The 12903-nt window shown below is 45.3% G+C and overlaps 4 protein-coding genes across 4 annotated transcripts; 2 read left to right on the top strand and 2 right to left on the bottom strand.

The window, feature by feature from the left end:
* Positions 1–329: 329 nt before the first annotated feature.
* LOC131884184 (WASH complex subunit 1-like) lies at positions 330–2229 on the top strand. Its single transcript, XM_059231872.1, has one exon. The coding sequence runs from the start codon at positions 613–615 to the stop codon at positions 2101–2103; it is 1491 nt and encodes a 496-aa protein (XP_059087855.1). The 5' UTR covers positions 330–612; the 3' UTR covers positions 2104–2229.
* Positions 2134–5606, bottom strand: LOC131884183 (uncharacterized). Its single transcript, XM_059231871.1, has 4 exons — positions 5086–5606; positions 4354–4764; positions 3465–3815; positions 2134–3065 (listed from the first exon to the last, which is right to left on the bottom strand). Exons 1-4 carry the CDS (start codon positions 5590–5592, stop codon positions 2187–2189), a joined length of 2148 nt encoding a protein of 715 aa, XP_059087854.1. The 5' UTR covers positions 5593–5606; the 3' UTR covers positions 2134–2186.
* Positions 5607–8281: 2675 nt separating this feature from the next.
* LOC131883313 (mannose-P-dolichol utilization defect 1 protein-like) lies at positions 8282–9574 on the top strand. The gene has a single exon (XM_059230757.1). It carries the CDS (start codon positions 8651–8653, stop codon positions 9425–9427), a length of 777 nt encoding a protein of 258 aa, XP_059086740.1. The 5' UTR covers positions 8282–8650; the 3' UTR covers positions 9428–9574.
* On the bottom strand, positions 9559–11883 carry LOC131883311 (bromodomain-containing protein 7-like). Its single transcript, XM_059230756.1, has one exon. The coding sequence runs from the start codon at positions 11817–11819 to the stop codon at positions 9660–9662; it is 2160 nt and encodes a 719-aa protein (XP_059086739.1). The 5' UTR covers positions 11820–11883; the 3' UTR covers positions 9559–9659.
* Positions 11884–12903: the final 1020 nt, after the last annotated feature.

Genomic DNA, 12903 nt, shown 5'->3' with positions numbered 1-12903 from the left:
AGGTTTGTTCCCGTCAGGTTGTTTACGTGAGAGATCCCTTTTCATAAAGTTAGGCTTCAAAAATATTTGCCATTATTCTAGGATTGACACCAATCATTTAGGCTCAAATATGTGTGTTTTAGGATTGTGGTGATTAGTCAAACCAGGGGCAGATGACCGGATTTATGAGTGGTCCAGATCTCGACATTACCCCTGTCAATTGATGAATAATTTGATTTAGCTTTTAGTACATCTAAAAATGACTTCATGACTAAAATGACCTAATGCTAAAAGACCAGACATGTTAGATGAACTTTTCGAGTCTGTCAGCTGATGAGGTCCTAATCAGCTTAGAATTGGTGTGATTCCAAACAAGCCCGAGAACATGTCAGTTCTCCGAAATTCAGATTCCACCATGGATTAATACCAAAGTTGGCCTTTACCATGATCCAAACCCGAACTGGTTTAATTGTCCGTTGCATCCATTGTCCAATGACAAGCAAGTTTGACCTTTGTATAACCGGTAACAGTTATTTAGTTACCTGAACAACTCTAATCAGAGGGGAGTTTTCCATTGCATCTTGTGATCCACGAGATTTCATCGAGTCATCTAGTCGTTGCAATTTGCTCATCATGTACTCCGTCCCATTGATAAGTTTGGATCTATCTCCGGTTGAGACCGTGACCCAAATGATCTCAGCCCTAACTCAATTGGATCACATATCTCGAGCCATCTTTGATCGCATCGATCAACGCGTTGATGCCCAAATCGATCAATTGAATCGCTTGGATCAACGCATTGATGGGGTTCAAAAACAGGTCCAAGGAATCCGGGGTTCCAAGAAGGCCACAGCCATCTTTGCCCATGCCAGGTATCCATCGGTTCCGTCACAGCCCTTGGCAGCTTTGATGGTAGATTTGCCACCTGTGACATTGCCCAAGATGTCAATCCCGGATGAGTTTCTACCCCCGCGACCTTTGCGAGGCTTGGAACCCAGGGAAATTAAGGGCAAACTCAGATCGTACCATGTTAAAGGCCAGAAGCGACTGACGAGCTCGTACGATCAGTTACGGGAAGGTCGAGCACTTCCCGAGGACATTGGGAGTGCCAGTTCGTTCCTGGTGTTCAACACGGCTGATAATCCGTACTTATCGGGAATGCATGTCAACCCCCTGAGCATTCGACACAAATCACGAAAACCGGGAGAGGACCATCAAGATCAATCCGGACTCAAAGATTTGGATGAGGCGCCGGTGAGCCTCAGACCCGGTCATGAATTGGACATGTCCGATCAAGATCAGCATTTTTACAACCCCGATATGGGTGATCTTCCCGAATTCGATCTACCGGATAATTTAGACTTGAGCAACATAGCTCAAGACTTGACTTACGCTAATGACCCGGGGGCGGGCATATTACCTTCCATCACACTACCCGAGCTTCCCACCTTGACCTCTTCTGTGGAAATGCGGCCCAAACCACCTAATACCTTACCTCCTTCTCCCCCTTTGCCTCCATCTACGGCTCCCATGCCCATATTACCAATCGTCACAACCGGTGACACCAATCCTCCACCTCCGCCCCCGCCCCCACCTCCTACCATGACAACGTCTCCGCCACCACCCCCTCCCATGACTGCACCCCCACCACCACCTCCACCACCCCCCAGTGGACCTCCTTCCTCTATAGACCCCTCCATGTCTTCTGAAGATGCTCCCGACGGACCCCAACCGAAAATTTCGGTGGGCGCTGACGGGCGTGCCAATCTGATGGAAGCTATTCGACAAGCTGGGGGTAAAAGTGGAGCTAGCCTCCGTTCCATTCAGGAGCGGAAGAGGGAGGAGAAACTGGCCAAGCAAGAAGAGAAGGAGCGTGGCGTGGGTGGATCCCGTAGTGGAGGGGCTGGTGGAGATCTGTTGGCCGACTTGGCGGCTAAATTATCAATGCGGCGGAAAGGCATTGCGGGCAGTGGAGGAGGTCAGCCCTCCAAGAGTACAACTACTGTCAATGAGGGGGCCGGGGGATCGGTACTGAGCAAGATATCGAGCATGATTCCTGACCCTAATGACGACCTCGACGACAGCGAATCAAATAACGATTCGGCCAGCGACGATTGGGATTAGATCCCGAATGTTGATTTCAATCTGTGTGAATTAATATATAAATATTTATATTCTAAAAATTAATTAACAAAAAATAAAGCTATTCAATAAAAAAAGTAGAGTCTCGAGAAGAGACCCGGGACGAGATTCGAATCGAAGAATCCGTCGTCTGGTTCATCTGCTTCTGGCGATTCCTCCTCATCAATAACCCTTATTTCATCCAATGAGGCCATCGATTTCTTATCGTCGGGGATGTGCCGACTTTTGAACTCAAAATTAACATCGAAGGCCGACACGTTGTCCTTACATTGGGTCATGAACATAGGCACCTTTCCGGAATCTCGGTCCATGAGCGTGATGGTCAGACAGAGCTCGTACCATTTGTCCTTGTAGATATGTGCGATATTCCTCAAACTGATATCATGGGGGCCACTGTTCAGAGCGCTTTTAGGCAGTCCTTTTTCAAAATTCCTCGACGGCTTTCGCATGAATGTCTCCGTTCCTTCCGATATGACTCGTCCATTGCTCACGTCCTTCAACTTGAGGATGAAATGAAAGCTGGGCTTGTAGAACTGCCGATCATTTTCTGTGATGCACGCCCCCAAGAGATAAATGTTCCTATCCGCTCGAAACTTCAGTACATACGAATCCGGCCACTTGTTCACAATACTGAAGGCCTCATCCGGGTTGAATCGGGCACATTGATAATAACCCGGTCCCATTCGTGTCATGCTCTGAACTGGGTTTTGATCTTTGATATTCTGGGTGTGGACTCTCGCGTTGCGAAGAGTATTTGAGGCCTCATCGTTCTCGAAGAGGAGATCCCTGGCCTGATTGAGACCAGTTCGAGGCTCCGGAGAGAGAAGGGTGTTTTCACTCTCGCGAAACGTCTCGGGTTCTTCTTTGTGACGAATCTTAGCCGAAATCTTGCTGATGGCCTCAATGTCCAACACACCGTAAGGCAAGACTGTGTGGACAAACTCCTGCAAAAATTGAAATGATTCAAAGTAAAAAAGATCATTTGTAATCCAAGTTTGATGGGTGACGAATATTTCAGGTGTAATATTGAAGATGAATGATCGACTTTTTTTGAATTGCAAGCATATCGATTGGTTTGCCAATCAATTTTGAAGCAAGAATATTTGATAACACTCGCAATAACATCTTTTATGTTCGAGATTTACATTTTTGAATTAGTTATTACTCTTGAATTGCTATTGATTCGCAGAACAGCTTATTATCACGCTGTATTCTTACACGAGCACAAATAATTTCCAACAAAGTGAGGTGCTCTTTTAAATAATTAAAAAAAAAAATGTAACCACGGCTGAGCCAGACTCAAGCTCAGAGCCCGTTATGATGGTAAATTGCTATTTATTTACCTGACTGGTGAAGCCATGGAATCGCATAAAGGGTTGAAACTCCTTGAAGAGCTCGCTCAAACTCGGCACCTCTCCCTCATCTTCGTCATCTAGGCGGCGTTTGATTTCCGCTTGACTCCATCGGATCACGCTTTCGAAGACTTCGACCTCTTTGGCCGCCAAAGTGTTCCGGCTCAAGATGCCCTTGAAGATGGACAAGGGAAGAGTCGAGCACTTGGACGAGTTCAAGATGCTTTGGGCGTTTCGATCGATCAACTTGAGACATTCGTACAACATTTGGGTATCCCCGTAGTTTTCGGCATACAAGTAGGTGTCCAGAACATTCTTCGGATTCAGTCTCATTTTCAAATGCTGAAAGTGAAAAAGGCGCAAAAAAGCGGATCAAAGTACAGTTTAATTGAGAAAGTAAAGGAGTTTGGACAAGCGATAAACATGGTTAAGCAAAGTCAATACTAAGCGTCGTTAATCATTTATTCGTAACATTTGACCAAAAGTTGCCATTAAACTGTTGTAATTGTAAGTGGAATGGGGCTCAAACTATAAATGGATGGTACTTTTGACTTGCATCACATTTGACATGACTTGAAGGCCGAACGGAGTTTTCATTTTCACACATAATCGACAAGAACAATCTCAGGATAACAAAAGCAACAAAAGCTGAATTCAAAGTTATCAGGAGGCACATTTTTTTTTTATTTTTTATTTTTTATGCATAACAAGAAGACAAAGCTTGCAATATGTATCAAAAATTTGTAAAAGTAAATGTTCCGATCGAAAGAGAACAAGCATTCTCGTTCGTCATCAAGATTTTCAATAAAGATTATCTATCCATATAGTCCATTTCATGGACATTTATCACCAAACATTGGTTCTTGATTTTATAACTTACCCGTCGGCAAATATCCTCCAAGCCCTCGAGCATGTACTTCCGGGCGGCATACCACAGATGCCAGACGTTGACAATATCTTGGAACGACACCTTCTCCGTATAGATGTACAGCAGCATGGCCTTGAAGGCCGCCGGGGTCACATCGGGAACGACAATCTCGTTGCTTTGCTCGACCAACGAACCGAAGAACATGGTCTCGAACACCGGAGATCTTAGAGCCAGAAGGAAACGATGGGCACGGAAACGAGTCCCGCTCCCGGAAACCCCTTCTCCATCTTCGTTCTCGTCCAAAACCACAAAAGTCACATCCGAAAGATGAGATGAGTTAAATAATCCACCGATTCGAGCGGTCCAACTTTGAGGGCAAAGCGTTAGATCGGTCAAGAACGCAAGGTTATCGAACTCGTCATCCTGTCGGTACAATCAGATAACGTTATTCTCCAACGATTGGTTGGCGGTTGTTGGCATTTTGAAATGTGTGGCTAAATGTTAAAAGGTTTAGATAGGGTTATTTAGTTCGTGTTAGAGTAGGTTTGATTAGGTTAGGTGAAGTTTGAAAAAGTAGCACCGCCAACTAATCGATGGAGAATAATGTCCCCCGTAAAATCAAACCAATGGGTCAAGTTGACAGCGTTCACATTGGCCTTACATAAAGATTACTTTTCGCGCAACTTTCATTCATTGCAAACCATTATCTATTGGCTTCAATTTTGAGCAATGCATAAAACAAACCTGTATGGTGGCCTGAAAATCCCGTCTAATGTCCAAAACGTCCAAATGAGGCACCGCCTGTCCTCCACTCACTCGCCCACCTTCCCCCGCCACTTCATGACCCCAGGACCGACGTCGATTTTGTCGGGGCGTGGCTGGGAAGTAGTTTTGCCGCCCTTGTCCCCGCAATCGCGGTCGAGGGGTGGGAGGCAAGTCGAGAAAAGCCGCGCCACCTCCTCCGCCGGCCCCTTCAGGATCCGCTCGACGCGGTCGTCCGGGATGACTGAACGAGAAATTGCGCCGCAGATGAGCTCGAGCCACGAACGGCGCCTGAGCCGCATTATGGTCGTCCTCGGCCATCCTCCCAGAGATGATCACGACTTGAGCATTGCTGGCTGACACGGGCCCTGAACACCAGTCCTCAGGTTTCACTTGGACGCATTCACCAACCAGGCCATCATGACCAGGCAGGCACAAAATGGATTGATGCCATTGATACAAAGAAAGGACGGAGCATGCATGATGCATGTGTGCACGCAATCTCTCACTTTCTCCCAAAAAGACAGGATATGAGTTGACTATACGTTGACTGGTCACCCTAAGACATGTTTTCCATTCTTAAATTTACTTGGTGGATAACTCTATATATTTGGGGTCATTTTTTATGCAAGAGGAGGGCTAGTCATGGAGTACTCTATGGGCTAGTCAAGTAAACGCGTCCATGGACAACTGACGTTGTTATTCCATGGAGTAAAATCAAAGACAACATGCCCAGCCAAACCGCGCTGTGCATGCATTGGATTTTGACATTTATTCCATTTTACATGCTTGTCTAGGCAATTAGCATAGTGGTATTGAGCCAATTTGATAGTGCGCTAGCTGATTAACACCAAACATGCTCATTTAGTAGGGTTTGGGATATTTTGTTAGTCTTAGGAAGACGTTGAAAATTTGGAACTGAAATCACCACAATGTGTAAAACATGATCCAAGATATTAGTTCGAGACAAATATATTTATTTCTAGGAATGAAAATAGCTCTAAAAACGATATTGTTTTTTTTTTTTTTTGGTTTTACTGACATTTTTAAATCAAATGTAATTCCTCGCGATTTTTGAGTATTGTGACAAAAGCCTGGACTTCATTTCGAGAAGCTGAGGAAAACGCCCACCAGAATGACAACTTCAAAATGTATCTAGTTAAAATTCAATTTCATAATCATGACCAGTTACAGGTGAAAGATTAAACATTGGTAATGTTAAATTTCGTCAAAACATTATGCTGTTGATATCCTTTCAGGCTTTTTGAATACGGCAAAAGTTTTTTTGTGGGCAAGACATAGTCCACGTCTAAGAATCCCTGGCAATCCAAATCCGGCATTAATTGAGAATGTCTATGTGATTTGGCGTTAGACAAAGCTTTTAACTGTCAAGCCTTACATCATATCAAGATATTTGTCTCACATTTTTACTTCCACACGACCCGGTTTTTGCATTCAGGTTTTATTCATGTGAAAATCCTATGGAATTATAAATTGGGCCCAAATGGTGTTGAAAAGTGGTTCCTTGAAAATGTGCAATTATAAGGGGTCGGAAAGGTGATTTTTTAGGGTTGCATCAAGTTTTCAATTATTTTTGCCATTTTGAGTTAAAACATTTTTCATGAATATTAAGTATTAGATAACCTAAAAACGACGATTGTGGGGGAAACTGAGGGGCTTTTATCAGGTTTTGGCAAAAGCTGGAAAAATTACATTCAAAGTGCCATATTTTGAATATTTTTTTTTCCGTTAAAAATCAAAGAGATACGAAAACACATTTATCTTGTTTTCGCAATGCTTCCATTTGTGCATCATTTATGCTATGCTGCATGTTATCTATGGATAGATAATCGACTTAGATTGTTGATTCTACAAACCATTCATGAGTTCAGGATTCTTCAAATTATGAACATCACTTAGTAGTGTAAGTGAGATTGTTTTTGAGTTCAATTTCATGCTAATTTCAAGACAAGACTCAACAGAAAGAGCAAAAAGTTCGTGAAAAATAATCAAGAAACAAGTTTTGCCTATAAGAGCACCAACATATTCGAATACCAAACAAACAAAAACTTAAGAGAAACTATTTTGACGAAAATTATTAACTATTTCATTAATCTTATCGCTGAAAAAGATCATTAGTTTTTCGTGTTTATTGGAAGAATTTCGAGAAAGCAATCGGGCAACCATAGAAAACCATAACTAGAATGCTTAAGTTCAACAGGAGCTGTACCACATGTGTAACAAAATGTATCCGAAATTGCAACGCAATGATGAGGCATTCAGAATTTCGTTTCAATCTCCCAACAATGTGTTTGAATGTGGGCGACATGATTGCGCCTATACGTAAACAAGGTAATTCCGACACCTCTGGAGGTCAGCCTGAACCCAGGCTTGTTCCTTGCGTTTCAGTTAAGTGTTTCCATCACATGGATGAAAACTTTACTTGAGCCCCATTTTAACCTCTTCAAAATTTCGTTCTTAAAAATGTAGTCGGACAACTTACTCAAACCCGTTTTATGAAGCGTGCTGGACGAGAGCAATTACTTGACAAGGAGTCTTATTAGGGGTTTCTACTCTGAATTTGGACGAGCCGTCAACGATTCAAATTTGCACCATAGGTGTCCTAAGTAGCTTGACTACGAATGAAACATTTTTTCCACCAGCGACAGCTGAGACGAAAACATGCGATCGCAGCGCCCTTGATCGATCTATATATGAAGTTATCTATGCGGGCAACACTGAACGGGCGTATCGATTAGGAACAGGTTCTGCAACTGGTTTAGACACAAGTCCACCACTACGAATCCCTGTCAATCCAAATCCGGCATTAATTGAGAATATCTCTGTGATTTGCCGTTAGACGAAGTTTTTAAAAAAATCGGAAAGAAGATAAGTATGCGGATTATATACGGTGTATATGTACTGTAATGAAGTGCACGCGTTTTCAAGTTCTTGACACTTTTCAGCCGCGGCAGGTTCTGTAGGTTGAAATCATGATCGCGGTTTGGATCCTTCTCTGAGCCGTCCAACTTCCCCTCTTGACATTCTATATAGCTGAGGCTAATAGTAAAGTATTACTTGAAAACAAGGTCAAGCCTTGTGCCAGTTTTCTCTGAACAAGACGACTTTTCCGTTTAAAGGTTCCATCAAGTCAAACAGAACGAGATCTGTCGCTCAAACACCAAGAGCCATTAAAACACGAAATGACTTGAAGTTTAGTACTTCGCTCACTGAAGGGGTCTTGAACCAATCTAATAAGCGATTCCCTGGCGAAATCCAGATGACGGAGAACGGATTGTAATACCGGGGCGGATCGGCTTTTCAGTGATATCGCATGTCGCAACCCTTCAAGTAGCGGTTTGCTGAAAATTCGAGGTTGCACGACTGTGCACTTGGTAACCCTGCTATGTTTGCGCTTGACTTGAGAGACTGAGCTGAGGATCGATCCTCCTCCTTGTCCTATCCAGGTTCCAACTCATCATCCACGGACACACTTCCGGCGTGGATTGTCTTTTACTGTTTCAATACTCATTCATCTCCTCCCATCATGGATGTGCTAAAGGAAAATGCCATCAAATACGGCTTCACCTCGCCGGCATGTTTCCAGGAGCTGTTTGTTACACACAACTTCAGCAATGTGGACTGTCTTAAGGTTCTCTTCGCCAAGGGACTCGGTTATGCCATCATTTTGGGTTCTAGTCTGGTGAAACTACCCCAGGTACTCAAGATTGTGGCCAACGGGTCGGCTCAAGGCATCTCTTTCCTGGGTGTGCTCCTGGAGCTATTGGCCGTCACGGCTAATGGGGCCTACAGCTTTAATCACGGCTTCCCGTTCAGCTCTTACGGCGAGGCGGTGTTCTTGTCGCTACAAACCTCGCTGATTGCGTTGTTGGTATTGTGGTTTGGAGGTTCTACCATCTCCTCCGTGCTGTTCACGTTGGTGTATGGTACCATAGTGTTTGGCATCTTGCAACCGGGGTTGATTCCGGAGGAGGCTCTGTGGTGGGCGCAGGCTGCCAATATTCCCATGGTGGTGGTGGGGAAATTGATTCAAGTGGTGAGCAATCTTCGAGCCGGCCACACGGGTCAACTGTCGGCCGTGACCGTATTCCTGTTGGCCCTTGGCTCTCTAGCTCGCGTGTTCACCTCGATTCAGGAGACTGGAGACCAGGTGGTCGTGGCCACCTACGTGTGCTCGTCGGCCGTGAATGTCTTGCTGGCCCTCCAAGTCATCTACTACTGGAAGGCTACACAGAAAGCGTTGGACAAGCCCAAAGGTGGGAAAGCCGGAGGGAAGGCCGCTCAGAAGAAGAAGCGTAACTAAAAGCTCGGTTGGGCATTGTTTCGAAATTTGTAGATGGCTATCAATCAGCCCTTGCCTAGTTATTATTCCTGATCTCTTACCTGATTCTAATATATGTTATTCTCGTTTCGAGTTTCGAATAATAATGATAATTACATCAACAAAGAAGTTCATTCAAACATGGGCAAGCTTGGATCTTATTCATTATGGAACATACATAGAGAGGACTTTCCACATGGGTCATAGGGGGAAATTAGGATGGCGATGGCTCGATGGGGATGCCTAGAAGCTTCCGAATACTCGCGTCAGGTACGACGTTCTCAGGTTTAACCTGCTTGGCCAAAGTGGACAAGTTCTTTTGAACTTGACTGGCAATATTAAGCTCCTTCTCGGATGGCTTAGGAATACTGGAGAAGTGCTGAGGAGGGGCTTGACTCAAGCGGTCATGCTGGACATCCCTCAATTGATGGATGAGTTGAGCTGTGGCCTCCAGTTGGACCTTGGGATCGACTTCGGGTTCCTCTTCTTTAATTTTCACGGCTTCGTTATACTCGGTTTTCAAATTGTCCAGAAAGCTCATGTCGATCCCATCATCAGTCAGCGATTTCAATGAGTCGAAATCGATGGCCTCTTTCTTTATGGTGGGCGTCGCTTCGGCCGGATTGGACGACGCGGCAGGTTCTGGTGTTTCGGCCGATCCCCCAAGAGAATTCGCTCCTTCAAAGACCTTCTCGGTCATCTCATCCTCTCGCCGGAGGTTCTTTTTCTCTTCAATGTACTTACTGGTTTTACGATGCTCGTTTTCGGTGAGAATGTCCAACAAATGATCCACAATGAACATGGCATAATCGCAATTCCGAGAGAAGTTCAAGATGCTCTCGGCATACTGGGTGCCAATATCTTCGCCATAGGTGCCCGTGACCATGTCAGTCTCTTCTTTCGTTAAGTTGGCAAAAGTCGAGTCATAGCTAGGACCGTGCGAACTAAAAGCTCCATAGTAGAGTGGATGAATGGCCTTCACCACATTCCGACGATCCTCCCGGAAGCCTTGAATGGCCCCCGATCCCTGTTTGACTTTGCCGATCAGACTACCCAAAGAAACGGGTCGATCTTTGTCGGTCCCCGGAATCACGCCCGCACTTCCCGTCAAGAAAGAAAAGCTAGTGGAGCCGTCTGATTTCTGTCGCAAAAAGCCCATCTGAGAGTGGGGACGGTACAATTGAAGCTTCTCAGCCGCACCTTTAGCGGCTTGGCGAGCCTGTTCCAAGATCTCGCGCGAGGTCAGATCGTCGGGGATGGCCTCAAATCGTCCTAGAGGTCTTCGCACCACCTCACGAATATCCTCGATAACCTTAGATACGTCATCACGGGCATCCTCGTCATCATCCTCATCATCATCCATCGGTGGTTGAGGCTCGCTCATGATGTCAAATCCGAGCTCGTCCTCGCTGATCTCTTTCAACCACGGCAACTGATCTCGCATGGGAATGAGCTTGTCCGGTGTGAACAGACACTTGCCAATGGTCAGCAGCTTCTTGGCCATCTTGTAGTAGATCGTATCCTGCGTATTGTACGTCATGGCATTGGTGCACATGAGCTCAAAGTCGTCCTGGAAGGCGTGAATATCGCCATATTCCCCGCGTTTGAGCTTGGCCTTCATGGTGGAAAAGTCCATGGGTTTCTTGATGATTTGCGAGTAGCCAGGCGCAAACTTGTCACTCACGGGGAAGGCAAAAAAGTGGTTGACATCGCGCTTCTCCAACAACGGTAGGATGTAATCCAGTAGTCGTAGGAAAGGCCGCCTATCTCCGGGAGGCGTGTCATGGTTCTCGGACTCATGAGGCTCTTTTTTGGAGATTGGACTCTCGTCATTCTGCGGCCCATTCTCGGCCTGTTCCACGGCTAATCGTTTGCTGGCTGGCTCTAGATTCGACCCAGGGTCGCCACTCCCCGTTAGCTTGACTATCTCGGGCTCCAAAGATTCAGAGGTGGGATGTAAACCACTGGGGGGCGTGTCCAGTTCTCGCTTTCGTTTGTCTTTATGATGATGTCGGTGTTTCTTCTCCTTGTCCTTCTTCTTTTCCTTCTTCTTCTTCTTTTTCTTGGTATGGATGGCCAAACTCGCATTGAATGCTTCGTTATCGGCACTGGCCTCGACCCCGCCTACCCCGGGCTCCACCCCGCCGGCCCCGGATGCCGCTCCGGATCCCGTCCCGCCCACCTTGATCCGCAATTTAATGGCGGCAATCCCGGCTTTGGTCTTGGACTCTTGCGAATCATGCTTCTTGTGCTTCTTATGTTTTTTCAGCTTCTTCTCCTTATGGTGAAGGGGGGGCGGCAAACCCGGCGGGTTAGGTGTGCCCATCAAGGGCCGGATCGGGGCCAGAGGCGTGGCGAACGATTCGGGCTCCATACTGTTGTGAAGTGGCCAAACTAGAGGCCAAACTGACCATGCCCACTGAAGGGGCCCAATCGGCCCAATCAGCCCAATGCCAAGCCAGACAAAGTGACGAGAAAGAAGTAGTGAAAAAACATCGCTTGGTTCATTGAGCCCGGCAATTGCTACAATGGTTGAAGAGGAATGCAGAAGAGGAATGAAGCCTCACTAAGTTTGATTTCCATGAATTCTGGAGAGTTTCCTGGCAATCCTTTCCATGATGGCATTGAGCTTTCTTTAACAGTTTCTCATTGTGAAGTTTTCCGAATACGGAGCGTCACCCTATCTAGATATCGGCAGCCCATACCTGAAAAGGGTCGGAATAAAACAAAACAAAACAAAGAGTGTTGCCATCTGACCTAAGCTGGGGTTAAAGATGAAGCATGATTCAACTGAGTTTTACCACATTATGCAAGCCAGCACACCTATTGATTGGACTTATTCACCAATGCGCGATCTAGTGGAAGGTCCAAAATTCAATCTGGATAAGTTCAATTCAGCATCCTAACAATGAATCCCTCCGTACCAGAATATTTTTAAACGCTGCAGAAAGGTCAATCAGGTCCTGAAGCCGTGCCGTGGGATGGATTGACTTGATTTATTTTTAAATCTTATACCATGCTTAGAAAGGGGAATAATGTTTCCCATCCTTTAAAAAAGCTATTTTTATACATTGAAGCAGGAGAGGAAGATGATGTCACATTCAAATTTTGAGACATCACTGGTCCTTAAAAGGCTAAATAGGGCTCGGGCATGGGATAGAGTTGGAATTACCATTCATTGATTCATGAAAGCAATGGTTCATGTGAGGCATTGTATTTTTATACACTGTCACAGCTTGCTCATCAACATGCTCGAAAAATTACTTTTTTTTAACCAAAGACTTTCGAAACTCTAGAAATGTTTTTGTCTAATATGGCGCAGAGTATCTAGTTTTTTTTTTACCTCTACGGTATTGAAAAGTAGTTTGGTGACCTTCCAAAACTTCGGCTGACAGCCTCCAACAGCCGCTACTTAAAGGCGTCCAAAGTTTCGTTTCCCTCCACCGAAATATTGAAAT

This window comes from Tigriopus californicus, chromosome 7, assembly GCF_007210705.1.
Source record: "Tigriopus californicus strain San Diego chromosome 7, Tcal_SD_v2.1, whole genome shotgun sequence".
NCBI lineage: Eukaryota > Metazoa > Arthropoda > Copepoda > Harpacticoida > Harpacticidae > Tigriopus > Tigriopus californicus.
The sequence above is the reverse complement of the archived record's forward strand: the minus strand, read 5'-3'. Positions and strand labels throughout refer to the sequence as shown.

Coding starts and splice junctions, on each gene's coding strand:
- LOC131884184 (XM_059231872.1), top strand. CDS start 613: ATGTACTCCGTCCCATTGATAAGTTTGGATCTATCTCCGGTTGAGACC.
- LOC131884183 (XM_059231871.1), bottom strand. CDS start 5,592: ATGCATCATGCATGCTCCGTCCTTTCTTTGTATCAATGGCATCAATCC. Junction 4,765..5,085: donor ATTTTCAGGCCACCATACAG/GTTTGTTTTATG, acceptor TTGTACCGACAG/GATGACGAGTTCGATAACCT. Junction 3,066..3,464: donor TCCATGGCTTCACCAGTCAG/GTAAATAAATAG, acceptor CAATTTTTGCAG/GAGTTTGTCCACACAGTCTT.
- LOC131883313 (XM_059230757.1), top strand. CDS start 8,651: ATGGATGTGCTAAAGGAAAATGCCATCAAATACGGCTTCACCTCGCCG.
- LOC131883311 (XM_059230756.1), bottom strand. CDS start 11,819: ATGGAGCCCGAATCGTTCGCCACGCCTCTGGCCCCGATCCGGCCCTTG.